Genomic DNA, 15,894 nt, shown 5'->3' on the forward strand with positions numbered 1-15,894 from the left:
ATAAAAAAAAATTGATTTATTACCCTATAATTTATGTTTTAAATAAATAATTATAAATTTTTTTTATATAAACAATCGCGTTTCTCTAGAGAAAAAAAAAATTCTGCTCACGTATTATATAGCAAAGTTGACTAAACTAGTAATTAAATATAAATAATTTTTTTTTTAAATTATATGCATACAAAATAAATATATATATATATATATTCTGTTCAATTCGTGACGTCACTTAAAGATATGAAATTTAGCTATAAAAGACCGGATTATTATTAATATAAACACCAGTTTTAAGAAAAAAAAAAAATTTTTTTTTTTGTTTAAAAAATAAAATAAAAAAATAAAATGTTTTTTCAAAAATTGACATTGACTATTTTTCCATTACTTTTAGCGTGTAAGTTACAATTTTTTTAAAGTAAAAAAAAAATTTTAGGTAAAAAAAAAAAAATAAATAAATAAATAATAAAAATAAAAAAATAAATAAAAATTTAAAAAAATTTTCATTTTCTTTTCTAATTCAAAATAATATTTTTTCAACGTAATTATTTTATAAAAATTTAATTAATAATTAAGAAAATAAATGAAAATAAAAAAATAAAATAAATAAATAAAATAATTAAAAAAAATATAAATAAAATAATTTAAAAAAATATAAATAAATAAAAAAAATAAAAAAATAAATAAAAATATAAATAAAAATTAATAAAATAAAAAAAATAAATTATTTTATTTTTTCCATATTTTCAATACAGCAAAATCTAATATAGTATTGGGTCAAAATAGAATTATCGGTGGTACAGAAACTGATATCTCAAAGTTTCCATTTTTGGTAAGCGATTTTATTTTTAATTCTATAATAAAAAAAAATTTATATATAAAAATAAAATTCATATAAAATTTTTTTTTATATAATCTAAAAAGTAGTTGAAAATATATAAAAAAAATTAATAAAATAAAAATAAATAATAAAGAAATAAAATAAATTAATTGTAAACTTTTTTTTTATTTAGCTTGAAATTAGCCTCCATGGTATTAATCATCATCCATTGTGTGGAGCGGCAATAATTAGTAAATCATGGGCAGTATCAGCGTCTCATTGTTTTATGGAGTAAGATTTTTTTTTTTAATTTTTCCCTTCTATAATAATTTTATTAGTTCGTGGCGTATGGTGTAAAGGCCAACGCACACAATAGTTTTGCAAATGAATTTTGTTGTGCATTGACCTTTACACTATTCGCCATGAACTAATAAAATTATTATAGAAGTATTACGACTTTTCAAAATATCGTCAAACCGGAAGGAGAATTTTTTTTTGTCCACTGTATAAAATAATATTTATTGGATACTTTTATTATTATTAATATTATTATTATTATTATTATTATTATTTATATTTATTTTTCTTTCAATTTTTGCTAATAAACAAGTAATAATAATAATAATTTTTTTATCAATAACAATTTTTTTTTAATAAATTAAAGGTTGATTTCTATTGTCCCCACTTGTAAAAATCTCCATTTGTCATAATTCTCGATCAACTACCGCACCCTGCTCTAGTAAAAATTTAGTAACTTATAGTAACTTTTAATTTTATCAATAAATTCACATTTTTACTAGAGCAGGGTGCGGTAGTTGACGAGAATTATGACAAATAGTGAGTTAATTTTCCTCAACTACCGCACCCTGCTCTAGTAAAATTTTTAGTAACTTTTAATTTTAACAAGAAAGTTACTAAAATTTTACTAGAGCAGGGTGCGGTAGTTGACGAGAATTATGACAAATAGTCAGTTAATTTTTCTCAACTACCGCACCCTGCTCTAGTAAAATTTTTAATAACTTTTAATTTTAACAAGAAAGTCACTAAAATTTTACTAGAGCAGGGTGCGGTAGTTGACGAGAATTATAAAAAAGGGTGAGTTAATTTTCGTCAACTACCGCACCCTGCTCTAGTAAAAATTTCAGTAACTTATAGTAACTTTTAATTTTAACAAGAAAGTCACCAAAAATTTTACTAGAGCAGGGTGCGATAGTTGACGAGAATTATGACAAATGGGGATTTTTACGAGTGGGGACAATGGAAACCCAAAAAGGCAATGAATGCGCGCGCATCATCTTTAAGGTGATTCTACAATAGCTTGCAAACTGTATGTATGCAGAGAAAATGCAAATTATGAAAGCACCTTTAAGACGATTCAATTTAGCTATTGTAAAAAGTGGCCTAATAATAATAATAATTTGCTTTTTTTCACTTGCAGTATTGGTGAAAAATTAAAAATTGAAATGTATCAAGTTGTCAGTGGTACAACATACACTAAAGAAATGATAACACAAGATAAAACACCGCCAAAATTTTACAATATCACTGAATATCATATGCATGAAAAATTTGGTCTCGATAAAAGTAAAGGAAAACTGGATGGTTATGATATTTCTGTTTTTAAAGTAACACCTGAATTTGAATTTAATGAATTAACAAAACCAGCAAAATTACCGGGAAAAAATCAAATGGCCACGACAAATAAAGCTAAAATTGCTGGCTGGGGTTGTACAAAAATTGTAAGTTGTGTACTTCCGGTTTGTTTTTATTGTCCGCACTCGACAAAATCTCTACTCACAATTTGTCAATAATTCTCGATCAACTACCGCACCCTGCTCTAGTGAAAATTTAGTGTTAAAATTAAAAGTTACTAAATTTTCACTAGAGCAGGGTGCGGTAGTTGATTGAGAATTATTGACAAATGACGAGTGAGGGGGCAATGGAAAGGAATCATTTTGAAAAAGTCGTGTGGCACTTCTATAATTATTTTTATTAGTTCATGGCGAATAGTGTAAAGGTCAATGCACAATGAAATTCGTTAGCAATTCTATTGTCCGTTGGCTTTTACACAATACGCCATGAACTAATAAAATTATTATAGAACTGTCACGAGAATTATGACAAATTACAAATATTTCTCACATGAAATTTTTTTTTATTTACCAAGGGCGGAAGTACAAATCCAATATTACTATATGCAACTTTAACGAAAGCAAGTAAAAGTAGTTGTAAAAATTTGTACCCCGATATTAAACACAGAAAAAGTGTTTTATGCTACGGTACGCCAAAGGAGCACAAGGGAAATGTATCAAATATTTGCCAGGTATGAGAGAATATAGTTTTTTTTTTAAATTTTAATATTGGTACTGTCGCAACTTATTTGGTTATAGTTAGGGTTATGTTCACAGTTCAGTTGCTTGAGGAAGGTCGTCATGGTAACGTACAAGAGTGTGAGCGACAAAGAATGTTTTTTATTTCTCTCACTCTTATACGTTACCATGACAATCCTACTCGAGTAACTGCGATGTGAATGCACCTTTACAGTAAAAGAGACAAAGAGAGAGAGAGAGGGAGAAAATATATTTGTCTCTCTTACTCCAACTACAAGAAACGCTGCAGTGTGACAGTACCCTAAATATTATTAAAGAATAAATGCTCTACTTCCGGTTTGACGACATTTTGAAAAGTCGTTACACTTTTATAAAAATTTTATTAGTTCGTGGCGAATAGTTTAAAGGTCAACGCACAACAAAATTTGTTTGCAAAACTATTGTGCATTGGCCTTTACACTATACGCCATGAACTAATAAAATTATTATAGATGTGTCACGATTTTTCAAAATCCCGTCAAAGCGGGAGGATAGTATTTATGCAATTGGGTGTATTATTATTATTATTATTATTATTATTATTGTTATTATTATTTTTATAATTTAAATTACTATTTTATTATTATGGTGGTATTTATCTACATTATTTGTAGCCATTTTGTTTTTTCTTTCTTTTTAAAATAAAGGTACGTTCACACCTCTGTAGACAGACAGGTAGTGGTTACTATGGTAACATACAAGAGTAAAACAGATAGAAATACTTTCTGTCTCTTTTACTCTCATTGCGTCTGCGCAGAAAGTCAAAGTAAAAATTGTACCATTAAAATAGAAAAAGAAAAAAATAAAGTGGCGTTCATAATTAGGTTATTATTTTAGTAATATTATTCTAGTAATATTATTCTAGTAATATTATTCTAGTAATATTATTCTAGTAATATTATTCTAGTAATATTATTCTAGTAATATTATTCTAGTAATATTATTCTAGTAATATTATTCTAGTAATATTATTCTAGTAATATTATTCTAGTAATATTATTCTAGTAATATTATTCTAGTAATATTATTCTAGTAATATTATTCTAGTAATATTATTCTAGTAATATTATTCTAGTAATATTATTCTAGTAATATTATTCTAGTAATATTATTCTAGTAATATTCTAGTAATATTATTCTAGTAATATTCTAGTAATATTATTCGAGTATTATTCTAGTAATATTATTCTAGTATTATTCTAGTATTATTCTAGTAATATTATTCTAGTAATATTATTATTATTCTAGTATTATTCTAGTAATATTCTAGTAATATTATTCTAGTAATATTCTAGTAATATTCTAGTAATATTATTCTAGTATTATTATTCTAGTAATATTATTCTAGTAATATTATTTTAAATAAATATAATAATAAAATTACTTACATTAAAAAAATTTTTTTCACTAAAAATTCAGGGAGATTCCGGTGGTCCATTGGTTGCTGGCAAAAATTTGGTAATTGGTGTTGTAAGTATGTCAAAAAAAGCAGGTGCAGAATTTCCTGGACTATTCACTAGCACTGCGTACTATCGCGATTGGATCAAAGAGAAAACTGGTGTTTAAAAATCAACCAAGCCGTCACACTCAAAATAAAAAAAAAAAAAATTGATCCTCTGTTGTGAGCGTAGCTTAATTATTGTAATCCCACATTTCAGTAGTACCTGTTTTCTCCGCTTTGTCTAAAAATAAAATCTGATTGTTGAAATTTGGACAAATTTACTTTTCAATAGTTCGAAAAATTTTCAATAGAGAGCGCGCGTTTTGCAATAATGGATTATATAAAGGCCAACGCACAATAAGATTCACTAACGAGATCCCATTTGTCATAATTATCGATCAACTACCGCACCCTGCTCTTGGGGAAAATTTAGTGATTAAAATTGAAAGTTACTATAGAGTTACTAAATATTCACTAAAAAAAAAAGATTGCGATTTATAGTAACTTTTAATTTATAAAAAAATTTAAGTTTTTACTAAAGCAAGGTGCAGTAGTTGATGGAGAATTATGACAAATGGGAACTTTGGTAAGTTGGGGACATTGGCATCTTTCTTTTTTGTGAATCAACTGTGCGTTGGCCTTAATTCCAATACTTTTTATAAGGAATATAATAATAATAATATGATTATATAGGAATATAATAATAATAATAATATTATTATTATATAGGAATATAATATTAAAAAAAATTCTTTTTGGTGAAGGCTGAAAATTTTGTAAAAATTAAAAAGAATAAAAAATCATAATTACATCTATATTTTTTTTTATTAACAAAAATAACTGCATTATTGAAAAAAAAATAATTGGACAATTTTTTTCACAACCCCACTTGCCATTTGCGAATAATTCTCCATCAACTACCGCACCCTGCTCTAGTAAAAATTTAGTGATTTTATTGTTAAAATTAAAAGTTACTAAATTTTCACTAGAGCAGGGTGCGGTAGTTGACGAGAATTATTGACAAATGTCCAAATGGTCAACTACCGCACCCTGCTCTAGTAAAAATTTAGTAATTTTATTGTTAAAATTAAAAGTTACTAAATTTTCACTAGAGCAGGGTGCGGTAGTTGATTGAGAATTATTGACAAATGACGAGTGAGGGGACAATGGAAACCAACCATTTTGAAAAGTTGTGACACCACTATAATAATTTTATTAGTTTATGGCGAATAGTGTAAAAGGTCAACGCACAATGAAATTCATTCGCAAAAAACTATTGTGCATTGGCCTTTATACAATACGCCACAAACTAATAAAATTATTATAGAAGTTTTTTACGACTTTTTGTATTCATATAAAAATATTGATTAAATTTTGCTTTTTTTCCCTCGAGTTTTCAATCTATGTTCAGTCGATAAAGCAGATTGTATAAATACCTCTATATGAAGCGCGGGAAATTTAAATTTTTTTTCCAATTTATTAAATTCCTCATAAATATTAAATATAAAACATTATAAATAAATTAGAAATTAATAATTTAAGTCTATATAATTGTGAAAAAATACTATTTCCGTTGTTTTTAATGGTTTTTTTTTGGGAGAAATGAGAAAGAAAATTTTTGCAAATAATTATTATTTTTGCGAATACTTTTTAATAAACAAAACGGGTTTTACAACACACGTCATTTCGTATTTCCAGCGTGTGTGTGTGTGTGTGTGATATTTATAATATTTATAATATTTATAATATGTATATATTTATATATATATGTATATTCTACAAAGGGTATATATATATCATCTCATGGGTTTTACAATTCGATTAAATTAAAATTTTTTTTTTTTTTTTAATAAATAAAAAGGGAAGAAAATAAATTACTATCTTATACAATATTTGGGGGGGAGGGGGAAATGAGGGGGGGGGAGGAAAAGGGGGAGATTCAAAATTTTTTTTTTTTTTTTGTCGTGTGGACTACTAACGAATGCAATAGGCCATTTAAATAGTCGCCACATTTATATATATATATATAGTTTTTCCACCCAGTGGAAAGGAGACAAAAATTTTTTTTTTTCGCATTCTTTCATTCTCATTATTTTTTTCTCATTTTCTCTTTTTTTTCTCTCTCTCATTCTCTATTGTTTTTTTTTCTTTTTTTTTTTTTTAATTAAATTACTCTCACTTTCTCTCTTTTTTTTTCTAATTCTAATTTATACGTGTCGCGCAGCATTATACAATTATGAATATAATTAATAATAAAGAACACATTGTTTAATCGCAGCTAAACGCACTGATTTATCTACAGTCAATATTATTATTATTATTATTATTATTAATTATTATTAATTATTAATATTATTATTAATATTATTATAATTATTATTAATATTATTATAATTATTATTACTTTTATTATTATTATTATTATTTTTATAATATAGAAAATATACAATGATTTTTGTTTTTTTTATCGTCAGACCTGCGTTTCATAATTTTTTTTTTTTCTTCTATTTTTCCGTCTTTTATTTTTTTTTTTAATTTTAATTTTTAACAATTTTTTTTTTCTATCATAATTGACATCACCAATACTATTTTTGCGTTATTCTCATATTGGCAGTTTACTTTTTTTTTTTTGAAAAGCCAATTTTTTTTTTTCTTTTGGTTAAGAATCCCAATATTTTACTTAAAATAAATAATAAATATTTTCCAGTCTTTTTTTTGAAAACAATTTGTGTTAACGTATATATATATATATACATATGTATATATTTTGTAAAAGAAGAAACATTTTCAAAAAAGTGTTTTTGGGAAAAATTTTCTTTTACAAATATATTTAGTAGTCAATTTTTTTTCAGACTGCCATTATTATTATTATTATTATTATTATTATTATTATTATTATTATTATTACCTATTAATATTATTATTTTTATTTATTTATTATTATAATTATAATTAAATATTATTTTTTCATGTAATTTTTTTGCTTTGTATTCATTTCTCTTTTTTTTTTTTTGCTTTTTTGAATACGAATATTTTTTGTGGACACATATTTTTTTTCGCAGAAATTTCTTTTTTTTTCCTTTTTTTTTAATCTGAGATAAAAGGAAAATATAATGGTACATTCACACGAACGCAGACAATGGATATTTTAAAAAAAAAATTTCTAGTAAAAATTGCTGTTTTTTTTAAGTCCTGGTGAAAATTTATGAATTTCTGTTTTCTATTTTTTTTTACTTTCTATTGTGCTACAAAAAAAAAATATATTTAAATTTTTTGCCACAAAAATGAGATATTTCGATAAAAATTGATTCTATAAGTCGATACTTTTCAAAATAGTATTTTTGATTTTGTATTTTTCGATATATCGATTCTAAATATATCGATACTGTCGATTATAATTCGTTTGATACTATCGATTTAAAAAAAAAAAAATTCTCGATATATCGATTAAAAAAAATATCGAGACATCGATTACAAACAGTTTCGATATATCGATTTTTGATACATTGATTGCAAATATATCGATATATCGATTGAATATATCGATTTTCGATACATCGATTGTAAATATATCAATTAAATATATCGATTTTCGATACATCGATTGCAAATATATCGATATATCGATTGAATATATCGGTTTTCGATACATCGATTGCAAATATATCGATATATCGGTTGAGTATATCGATTTCCGATACATCGATTGCAAATATATCGATATATCGATTGAATATATCGATTTTCGATACATCGATTATAAAGATATCGATATATCGATTTTTTATATATCGATTCAATATATCGATTTTTTTCGATTCATAAATTTCACGTAGTTATAACATTACATTGATTTTTTTTTTTTAAAAAAAAGATAAAATCGATACTTTTCGATAGATCGTTTCTCGACAGTTCGATATTTATATATCGATTTTAAAAAAATTATTGATACTAATCGATATATTTAAACATTATCATCTCAATAATGTAAAAAAAAAAAAATTTCGAAAAATTTTTTTATTTTATTTTGAATTGCATTAAATTTTTTTTTTTTTTTACCAAAAGTATCAAAATTCTAATTTTACTTTTTTTTCATGATCTAAATTTTTTTTTATCATTTTTTTTCCAATACGTAAAAAAAAATTTGATTTACATTTTTAAATTGGGAAGACTCTGAAATTTTCTTTCTTTTTTTTTTGAAAATTTGAAAACACTTTTTTTCACCAGGTTATTTTGTAAAAAAAAGTAATAAGAAAAAAATTACTTTTTAGGATTAAATTCTCATTCGATTCAATCGTAGAGTTAAAGACATACTTTTTTCTTGTATTTTCTATATAGAGAGTATAGCGAATAAGGATTTTTTCTTTTTTTTTGTTAATCGACATTTATCTATTAGTGCTTTTAAATTGATCAAAAAGTGGTGCTCAGTTCGTAATATGTATATTATATATATGTATATATTTTTTATAGAGAATAATTATATTATAGCGAACTCGTTCTTTATTATTTTTTTGTTCAGAATATTGAAAATTGTTTTTTTTTTTTTTTTTTGTATAGTTGAATTTTTCATATTTTATTTTTAGTCCCTTTTTTGTTGGTCTGTTTTTGCAATTAAGGACCCTGAATAATGTATAATTATTTTATTATAATAATTATTATTAATATTATTATTTTTAATAGTTTGAGAAAAATAATTCTGAAAAAGTAAGAATTTTTTTTTTCAACCCGAGTTTGCCAATCTAGGTTCAGTCGGTAAAGTAGATTTTGAGGCGGGAAATTTAAATTATTAAATTTCCAAATTTCATAAAGTAAAAAATTGTCATATGGACCAATTTTCTATATGTTAAATAACAATTTTTCACAAATGAAAATTGTATTATAAAAAAAAATGTTTTTTATTTTGTTAAAAAAAAGTAATTTTGTTTTAAAAAAAAATTTATTTGAAAAAAAAGAATTTTTATCCAAAAAAAAAAATTTTTTTTCTTTTTTAATTCTCTTTTTTCAGAATTATTGCTCGCTAAAATATTTTTGATATTTGAAAAAGGGAATTTCATTTTGTGGTTTTTGACACTGAATCGTTAAAAATCGAGTATGTAATAATTAATTTTGTCTCTTATTTTTTTTTATTCTCGAAGAAAGAAAAAAATTCGCTATTCTATATACTGACATTGAATTATTAAGTTCGAGTTAATTGTATAGTTTTTGATAATTATATTAGTATAGTATGTATAAGTTTTTGTTTTCTCTAGTTAACATTAATTTTACTTTCGGACAGTTTAACAGACGAAGGATTTATTTATTTATTTTTTTTTATTTTCGCTCCTATTTTTAGCGAGAGGAAAGGCAGTCGAAAGAGTTTCTTATTTAACCAGTTATTAAAAAAGACAAAATGAACAAAAATTTCCCCCCACCCAAAAAAAATACAAAAAACTAAAATTACCGAGAAATCAATTTTTTTTCAAAAAAAAAAAAACCCCAAAACACAAAAATTTAAATTTAAAAAAAAATCTATGTTCAAATATCGTTATATCGATATACAATATCGATACTGAATATTGATTAAAATTATATCGATATTAAAAATCGATATATCGTTATTAAAAATCGATATATCGTTATTAAAAATCGATATTTTATATCGATACATCGTTAATAAATACATCGATGTAAATATCGATATAAAAATTCGATATGAACATTCGAGATATCGATTTAAAATATCGATATAAAAATTCGATATCAAAATTTGAGATTTCGATTTAAAAATTCGATATGAACAATCGAGGTATCGATTTAAAATATCGATATATCGATATACAATATCGATATTGAATATCGATATATCGTTATTAAAAATCGATATTTTATATCGATACATCGTTAATAAATACATCGATGTAAATATCGATATAAAAATTCGATATGAACATTCGAGATATCGATTTAAAATATCGATATAAAAATTCGATATCAAAATTTGAGATTTCGATTTAAAAATTCGATATGAACAATCGAGGTATCGATTTAAAATATCGATATATCGATATACAATATCGATATTGAATATCGATATATCGTTATTAAAAATCGATATTTTATATCGATACATCGTTAATAAATACATCGATGTAAATATCGATATAAAAATTCGATATGAACATTCGAGATATCGATTTAAAATATCGATAAAAAATTCGATATGAACAATCGAGATATCGATTTAAATTATCGATATGAACATTAGAGATTTCGATTTTAAAATTCGATATGAACAATCGAGGTATCGATTTAAAATATCGATATATCGATTTAAAATATCGATATATCGATACATCGTTAATAAATACATCGATGTAAATATTGATATAAAAATTCGAAATGAACATTCGAGATATCGATTTCAAACATCGATAAAAAAATTCGATATCAACATTCGAGATATCGATTTCAAACATCGATAAAAAAATTCGATATCAACATCCGCGATATCGATTTCAAACATCGATAAGAAAATTCGATATCAACATTCGAGATATCGATTTAAAAATTCGATATGAACATTCGAGATATCGATTTAAAATATCGATATAAATATTCGATATGAACTTTCGAGATATCGATTCAAAATATTGATATAAAAATTCGAAATGAATATTAGAGATATCGATAAATCGATTTTAAAAATCAAAATATTGATTTGCAAATAAAATAATATTTAACAAAAAAAGAAATTCTTTACCCAAAATTGAATGTTCAGTTTATACTAAAAAATAAAAAAGAAACGTAAGAAACAGAAAATTTATATTAAAATATTTCTCAGAAAAATTCGTTATTCTTATGATATCTAATTAACAATAAATAGAAGAGATTAACATGAAAGAATGATTTCTATCTAAAATATTGAGGTCGAATCACTATCTACATGCGAAAACTCATCTCGAAATAGTTTCTCTTATTACAACAACGATGATAAATAATGTTGATGATTATGATGATTATGATGATTATGACAAAATGAATATTGTGCTGATGTTAATTATAATCGTTATTTTTCATAATAATAATTATTTTTAATTTTTATTATTATTATTATTACTAATATTATTAATATTTTTATTATTAATAATTTCATCATTATTATTATTATTATTATTATTATTATCCAAGAACTATACACCTTCAAAGGAATGTCTACGGTTTCTTTTTATGCGCTTTTGTCTGTAATTGAGTATATTTTTACTATAGAGCCAGCTTCAATAGCTTTTGTTAAAATTCCCTATTTATAATATTTTTGAATAACTTTCCCAAAAAAAAAAAAAAAAAAAACCAAAATTTTAAAAATCATATATTCAAAAATAAATAAATAAAAAATTTTAAAAAGAAATTAAAGAAACAAATGAAAATTAAAAAAAGAAATTAAAAAAAAAAATACAAATAAAATTAAAAAAAAAGAGATTTTATAAGCAAAAAAAAAAGACATAACAAAAAATTGAAAAAAAAGAGATTCAAAATTGTTTCCTAACTATGAGCAAAAATCGTCATTTTTTTTTTTTTTTTTGACATCGATTCAACTACTGTGCTTTTATTTTATTTTAATGTTTGTTTTTTTTTTAAACAACAATTCTCTGCTTTTTAAAATGTCTAACTCTAGAGCCGCGAGTTTTTCTAAACCAGTCTTTTCTCCTTCTCCGTACCTAGGCGTGTATGTTTATGTTTGTGTTGGGTATTTTTCAAAAAAAAAAATTTTTTTTTCGCTTTTTTTCTAAAATTAAAAACAAAAAAAAACGAATAAAATCAACAATAAAAACCCTATGTCTTAAAAGGAATTTCATATTATATGAAATTCTTGTTTTTTTTTTTGAGCCATAAATAAAAAAAATTGCGAGAAATTATAATTTCTCTTATGTATATATTATATATTATATAAATATATATATATTAATATATGGCACAATATTAATTTGGCGCGAAAAATTTTTTACTTTTTCTTCTTTTTTTTGAAGCGTTTAACAAAAAATGATATTTAAAATTTTTTTTTGTAAAACGCCAAAAACAAAACACTATTAAAAAAAGAACGATATTTTAAAAATTATTTTACTGTTTAAAAAATTTTTTTTTTTAATAATTATTTGACTGTTAAAAAGAAATTTACCTCCATCCCCATTAAACAAAAAAAAAAAAAAAAATAGAAGAAAAAATTTATATCACATTTCTAAATGGACGATTTTAAAAATTAAATATTTTAATATGCGCAAAATTTAAAACAAAAAAAGAAATTCACTTTTTAGAACAAAGTTTTTCAATTGTGTTTTTTGAGAAAATTTTGCAATGGAATTGTTTATAATCGATATTTAATATCGATCATTCGACGTAAAATATATATATCGATACATCGATATTGATTATCAACATATCGATGTACAAATATCGATATATCGTTTTTTAAAATCGACGCTAAAATATCGATATGTAAATACGATATAAATAATCGATTTCAAATATCGATACATCGATATTAAGAATCGATACATCGACTTCAAATATCGATACATCGATATTAAGAATCGATACATCGATATTAAGAATCGATACATCGATATTAAGAATCGATACATCGATATTAAGAATCGATACATCGATATTAAGAATCGATCTTTAAAATCGATATTTAGAATCGATATTGATTATCGACGTATAAATGTCGATATATCGTTTTTTCAATTCGATTTTTAGTATCGATATTAAGAATCGATACATCGATTCCAAATATCGATACATCGATTCCAAATATCGATATATCGATTCCAAATATCGATATATCGATACTAAAAATCGATATATCGATATTAAAAGTCGATATTTAAAATCGATATTGATTATCGACATATCGATGTACAAATGTCGATATAGTGTTTTTTAAAATCGATGTACAAATGTTGATATATAGTTTTATAAAATCGATCATAAAATATCGATTTCTAAATACGATATAAATAATTGAGATGTCGATTTTAAATATCGATATATAAATAATCAAGATATCGACTTCAATAATCGATTTATAAATATTAAAACACGATTTATCGACGTTGATAGAACAATATATCGATTTTAAAGATCGATGATTAAGTATCGATACATTGTTATTAAAAATCGATATTATATCGATCACTCGATGAAAAATATCGATAAGTCGATATAAAAAATCGATATTTATTATCGATTAGTCGATCTGAAATATCAGTATATCGATATGAAAATTTTTATTTGAATAATCGATACATCGATTTGAAATATGGACACATCGATATTAAAAATCGATATATCGATACTATAAATTGATATATCGATACTATAAATCGATATATCGATATTATAAATTGATATATCGATACTATAAATCGATATATCGATACTATAAATCGATATATCGATGTTCCAATATCGATTATATCGATATATCGATATTAAAAGTCGATGTATCGATTTTCAAAATCGATCATTAATATCGACACACCACTGATGAATACATCGAAATAAAATATCGATATAACATTATTAAAAATTGTTTTCTTTTTTTTTTATTATCGATACATATCGTTATTTAAATTTCAGCTAATAATTAAAAAATATCTAACCTACAAAAAACGATATTTTCCTGTTCTATTACAATATTTGCATCCTCGAAGAATTTTTTTTTCATTCTTTCTTCTTCTTTTTGTAATAACGATTTTTAAATCATCAAAATTATTTTTTTTTCGCATTTTATTTTTTTTTCCTTCTTTCTTTCTTTCTTTTTTCTTGAGATTTAATAATGTTTACATTATGTAGATTTCGGAGAATTGAGACGTTTAGAAATGTTTTTTTTTTTGTTTTTTTTGTTTTTAGATATTTATATGTATATATTTTATATGTACCTATTTGTATATAGAAGAGAGAGAACATCATTGAAACTGAAGTTTAGGACACGAGACAATGTTGATGAGTCGAATGTATTGAGATCCGGCAATTGTTGTCGTTGTTGTCATCGTCGTCATCGTTGCCGTTGTCGATGATGATGATGATGATGATGATGATGTTGATGACATAAGATTTATCATAGCCGCTGGTCCATCCAATGAACGCTAAAGCCTCCAGAGGCTGGATCTTCGTAGTCCCGCTGCTGAGCCTGTTTTTTTTGGTTTACACACACATAGATAGGCGTTTTTGTTTTCCATTCAAGATCCATTTAATAACCAACGAACGATTTCATCTTTTTAAAATCCGATTAATCAAACCAAAAAAAAAAAAAATGTCTAATTTCTCATTTTATTATTATTATTATTTAATTAATGTTTTTTCCTTTGAGGCGAAAAATTACTTTCTTTTTTTCTTTTTATTGAACGTCAGGTAAGAATTATCGGAACAAAAAAGCGATCGTTCGTTAGGCTTCTGTGGCGTGAGTTTTTTTTTTTGGTGAGAAGCAATATTATTAAAAAAATTTTTTTTTTGCTTTGATAGCGTGCTTTGCAAAAAAAATATTTATGTGTATACGTGTGAGAGAGACAAACGGAAAAAAAAGAAAGAAGCGAAAGTGCTATTTTTAGAAACAAAAAAATTTTGTTTGTGTCGCGTATTCTTTTTTTTTTTTTTTTTTTGTTCAGAGAGCTTAGTTTCTCTCGACGATTTTTTGTTCTTATTTTATTTTTCACGATTTGCTTAATTTTATTTGCTTAATTTTCGCTTATTTTTTTGCTTTTTTTATTTTATTTTTTTTTTTAAATTCATCTATCTATGAATGTACCGACCGACATGTGAAACAGCAACGACATCAATTGGCAGCGATCCACGCCGCTTGACAACATTGGGTTCTGGAATTGAATCACGTTTTATCGAGTCCCGCCTCGATTTATTGAGCCAAATATTTTCATTATCGCCAACGCCAACGCCAACGCCACCACCACCAGCAAACATTTCAGGTCCACCGCTACTTCTTCGTCGTAATACTTTTTTTCGATTACGTGATTTTCCATTAACACTATTACGACCAAAAAGATCGCGACGTAATTCTGATATATCAGCAGGTACAGAACCACGTCGTGGTGATGGCATTCCTGGTACAAGTAGTAGACCACCACCAACGCCAATATTACCTTCATTTAATCTATTTCCAATATTATTATTGCTTGAGCTGTTGTTATTGTTATTATTATTATTGTTATTGTTCATTGAACAATTTTCGCGTTCCTCTGTAACAAAAAAAAAAGGAAGAAAAATTTTACAATTTATTT

At 24.3% G+C, this 15,894-nt stretch overlaps 2 protein-coding genes across 5 annotated transcripts in view; one reads left to right on the forward strand and one right to left on the reverse strand.

Moving 5' to 3' along the window:
• Positions 1 to 267: 267 nt before the first annotated feature.
• Positions 268 to 4,891, forward strand: LOC127290024 (plasma kallikrein-like). Its single transcript, XM_051318385.1, has 6 exons — positions 268 to 391; positions 750 to 826; positions 1,008 to 1,105; positions 2,253 to 2,553; positions 2,982 to 3,137; positions 4,603 to 4,891. Exons 1-6 carry the CDS (start codon positions 343 to 345, stop codon positions 4,747 to 4,749), a joined length of 828 nt encoding a protein of 275 aa, XP_051174342.1. The 5' UTR covers positions 268 to 342; the 3' UTR covers positions 4,750 to 4,891.
• Positions 4,892 to 14,371: 9,480 nt separating this feature from the next.
• LOC127290025 (uncharacterized) overlaps positions 14,372 to 15,894 on the reverse strand; it is a 124,928-nt gene continuing 123,405 nt past the window's right edge. For all 4 annotated transcript variants that reach the window (XM_051318389.1, XM_051318388.1, XM_051318386.1 and 1 more), the window contains 2 exons: positions 15,412 to 15,852; positions 14,372 to 14,792 (listed from right to left, as the gene is read on the reverse strand). In XM_051318389.1, the coding sequence (XP_051174346.1) occupies positions 14,749 to 14,792; positions 15,412 to 15,852 (485 nt within the window). In that variant the 3' untranslated portion in view covers positions 14,372 to 14,748. The remainder of the gene's footprint in view (positions 14,793 to 15,411; positions 15,853 to 15,894) is intronic.

This window comes from Leptopilina boulardi, unplaced genomic scaffold (genome assembly GCF_019393585.1).
Source record: "Leptopilina boulardi isolate dan_hultmark-lab unplaced genomic scaffold, ZJU_Lbou_2.1 LbouV2_55, whole genome shotgun sequence".
NCBI classification, from domain to species: domain Eukaryota; kingdom Metazoa; phylum Arthropoda; class Insecta; order Hymenoptera; family Figitidae; genus Leptopilina; species Leptopilina boulardi.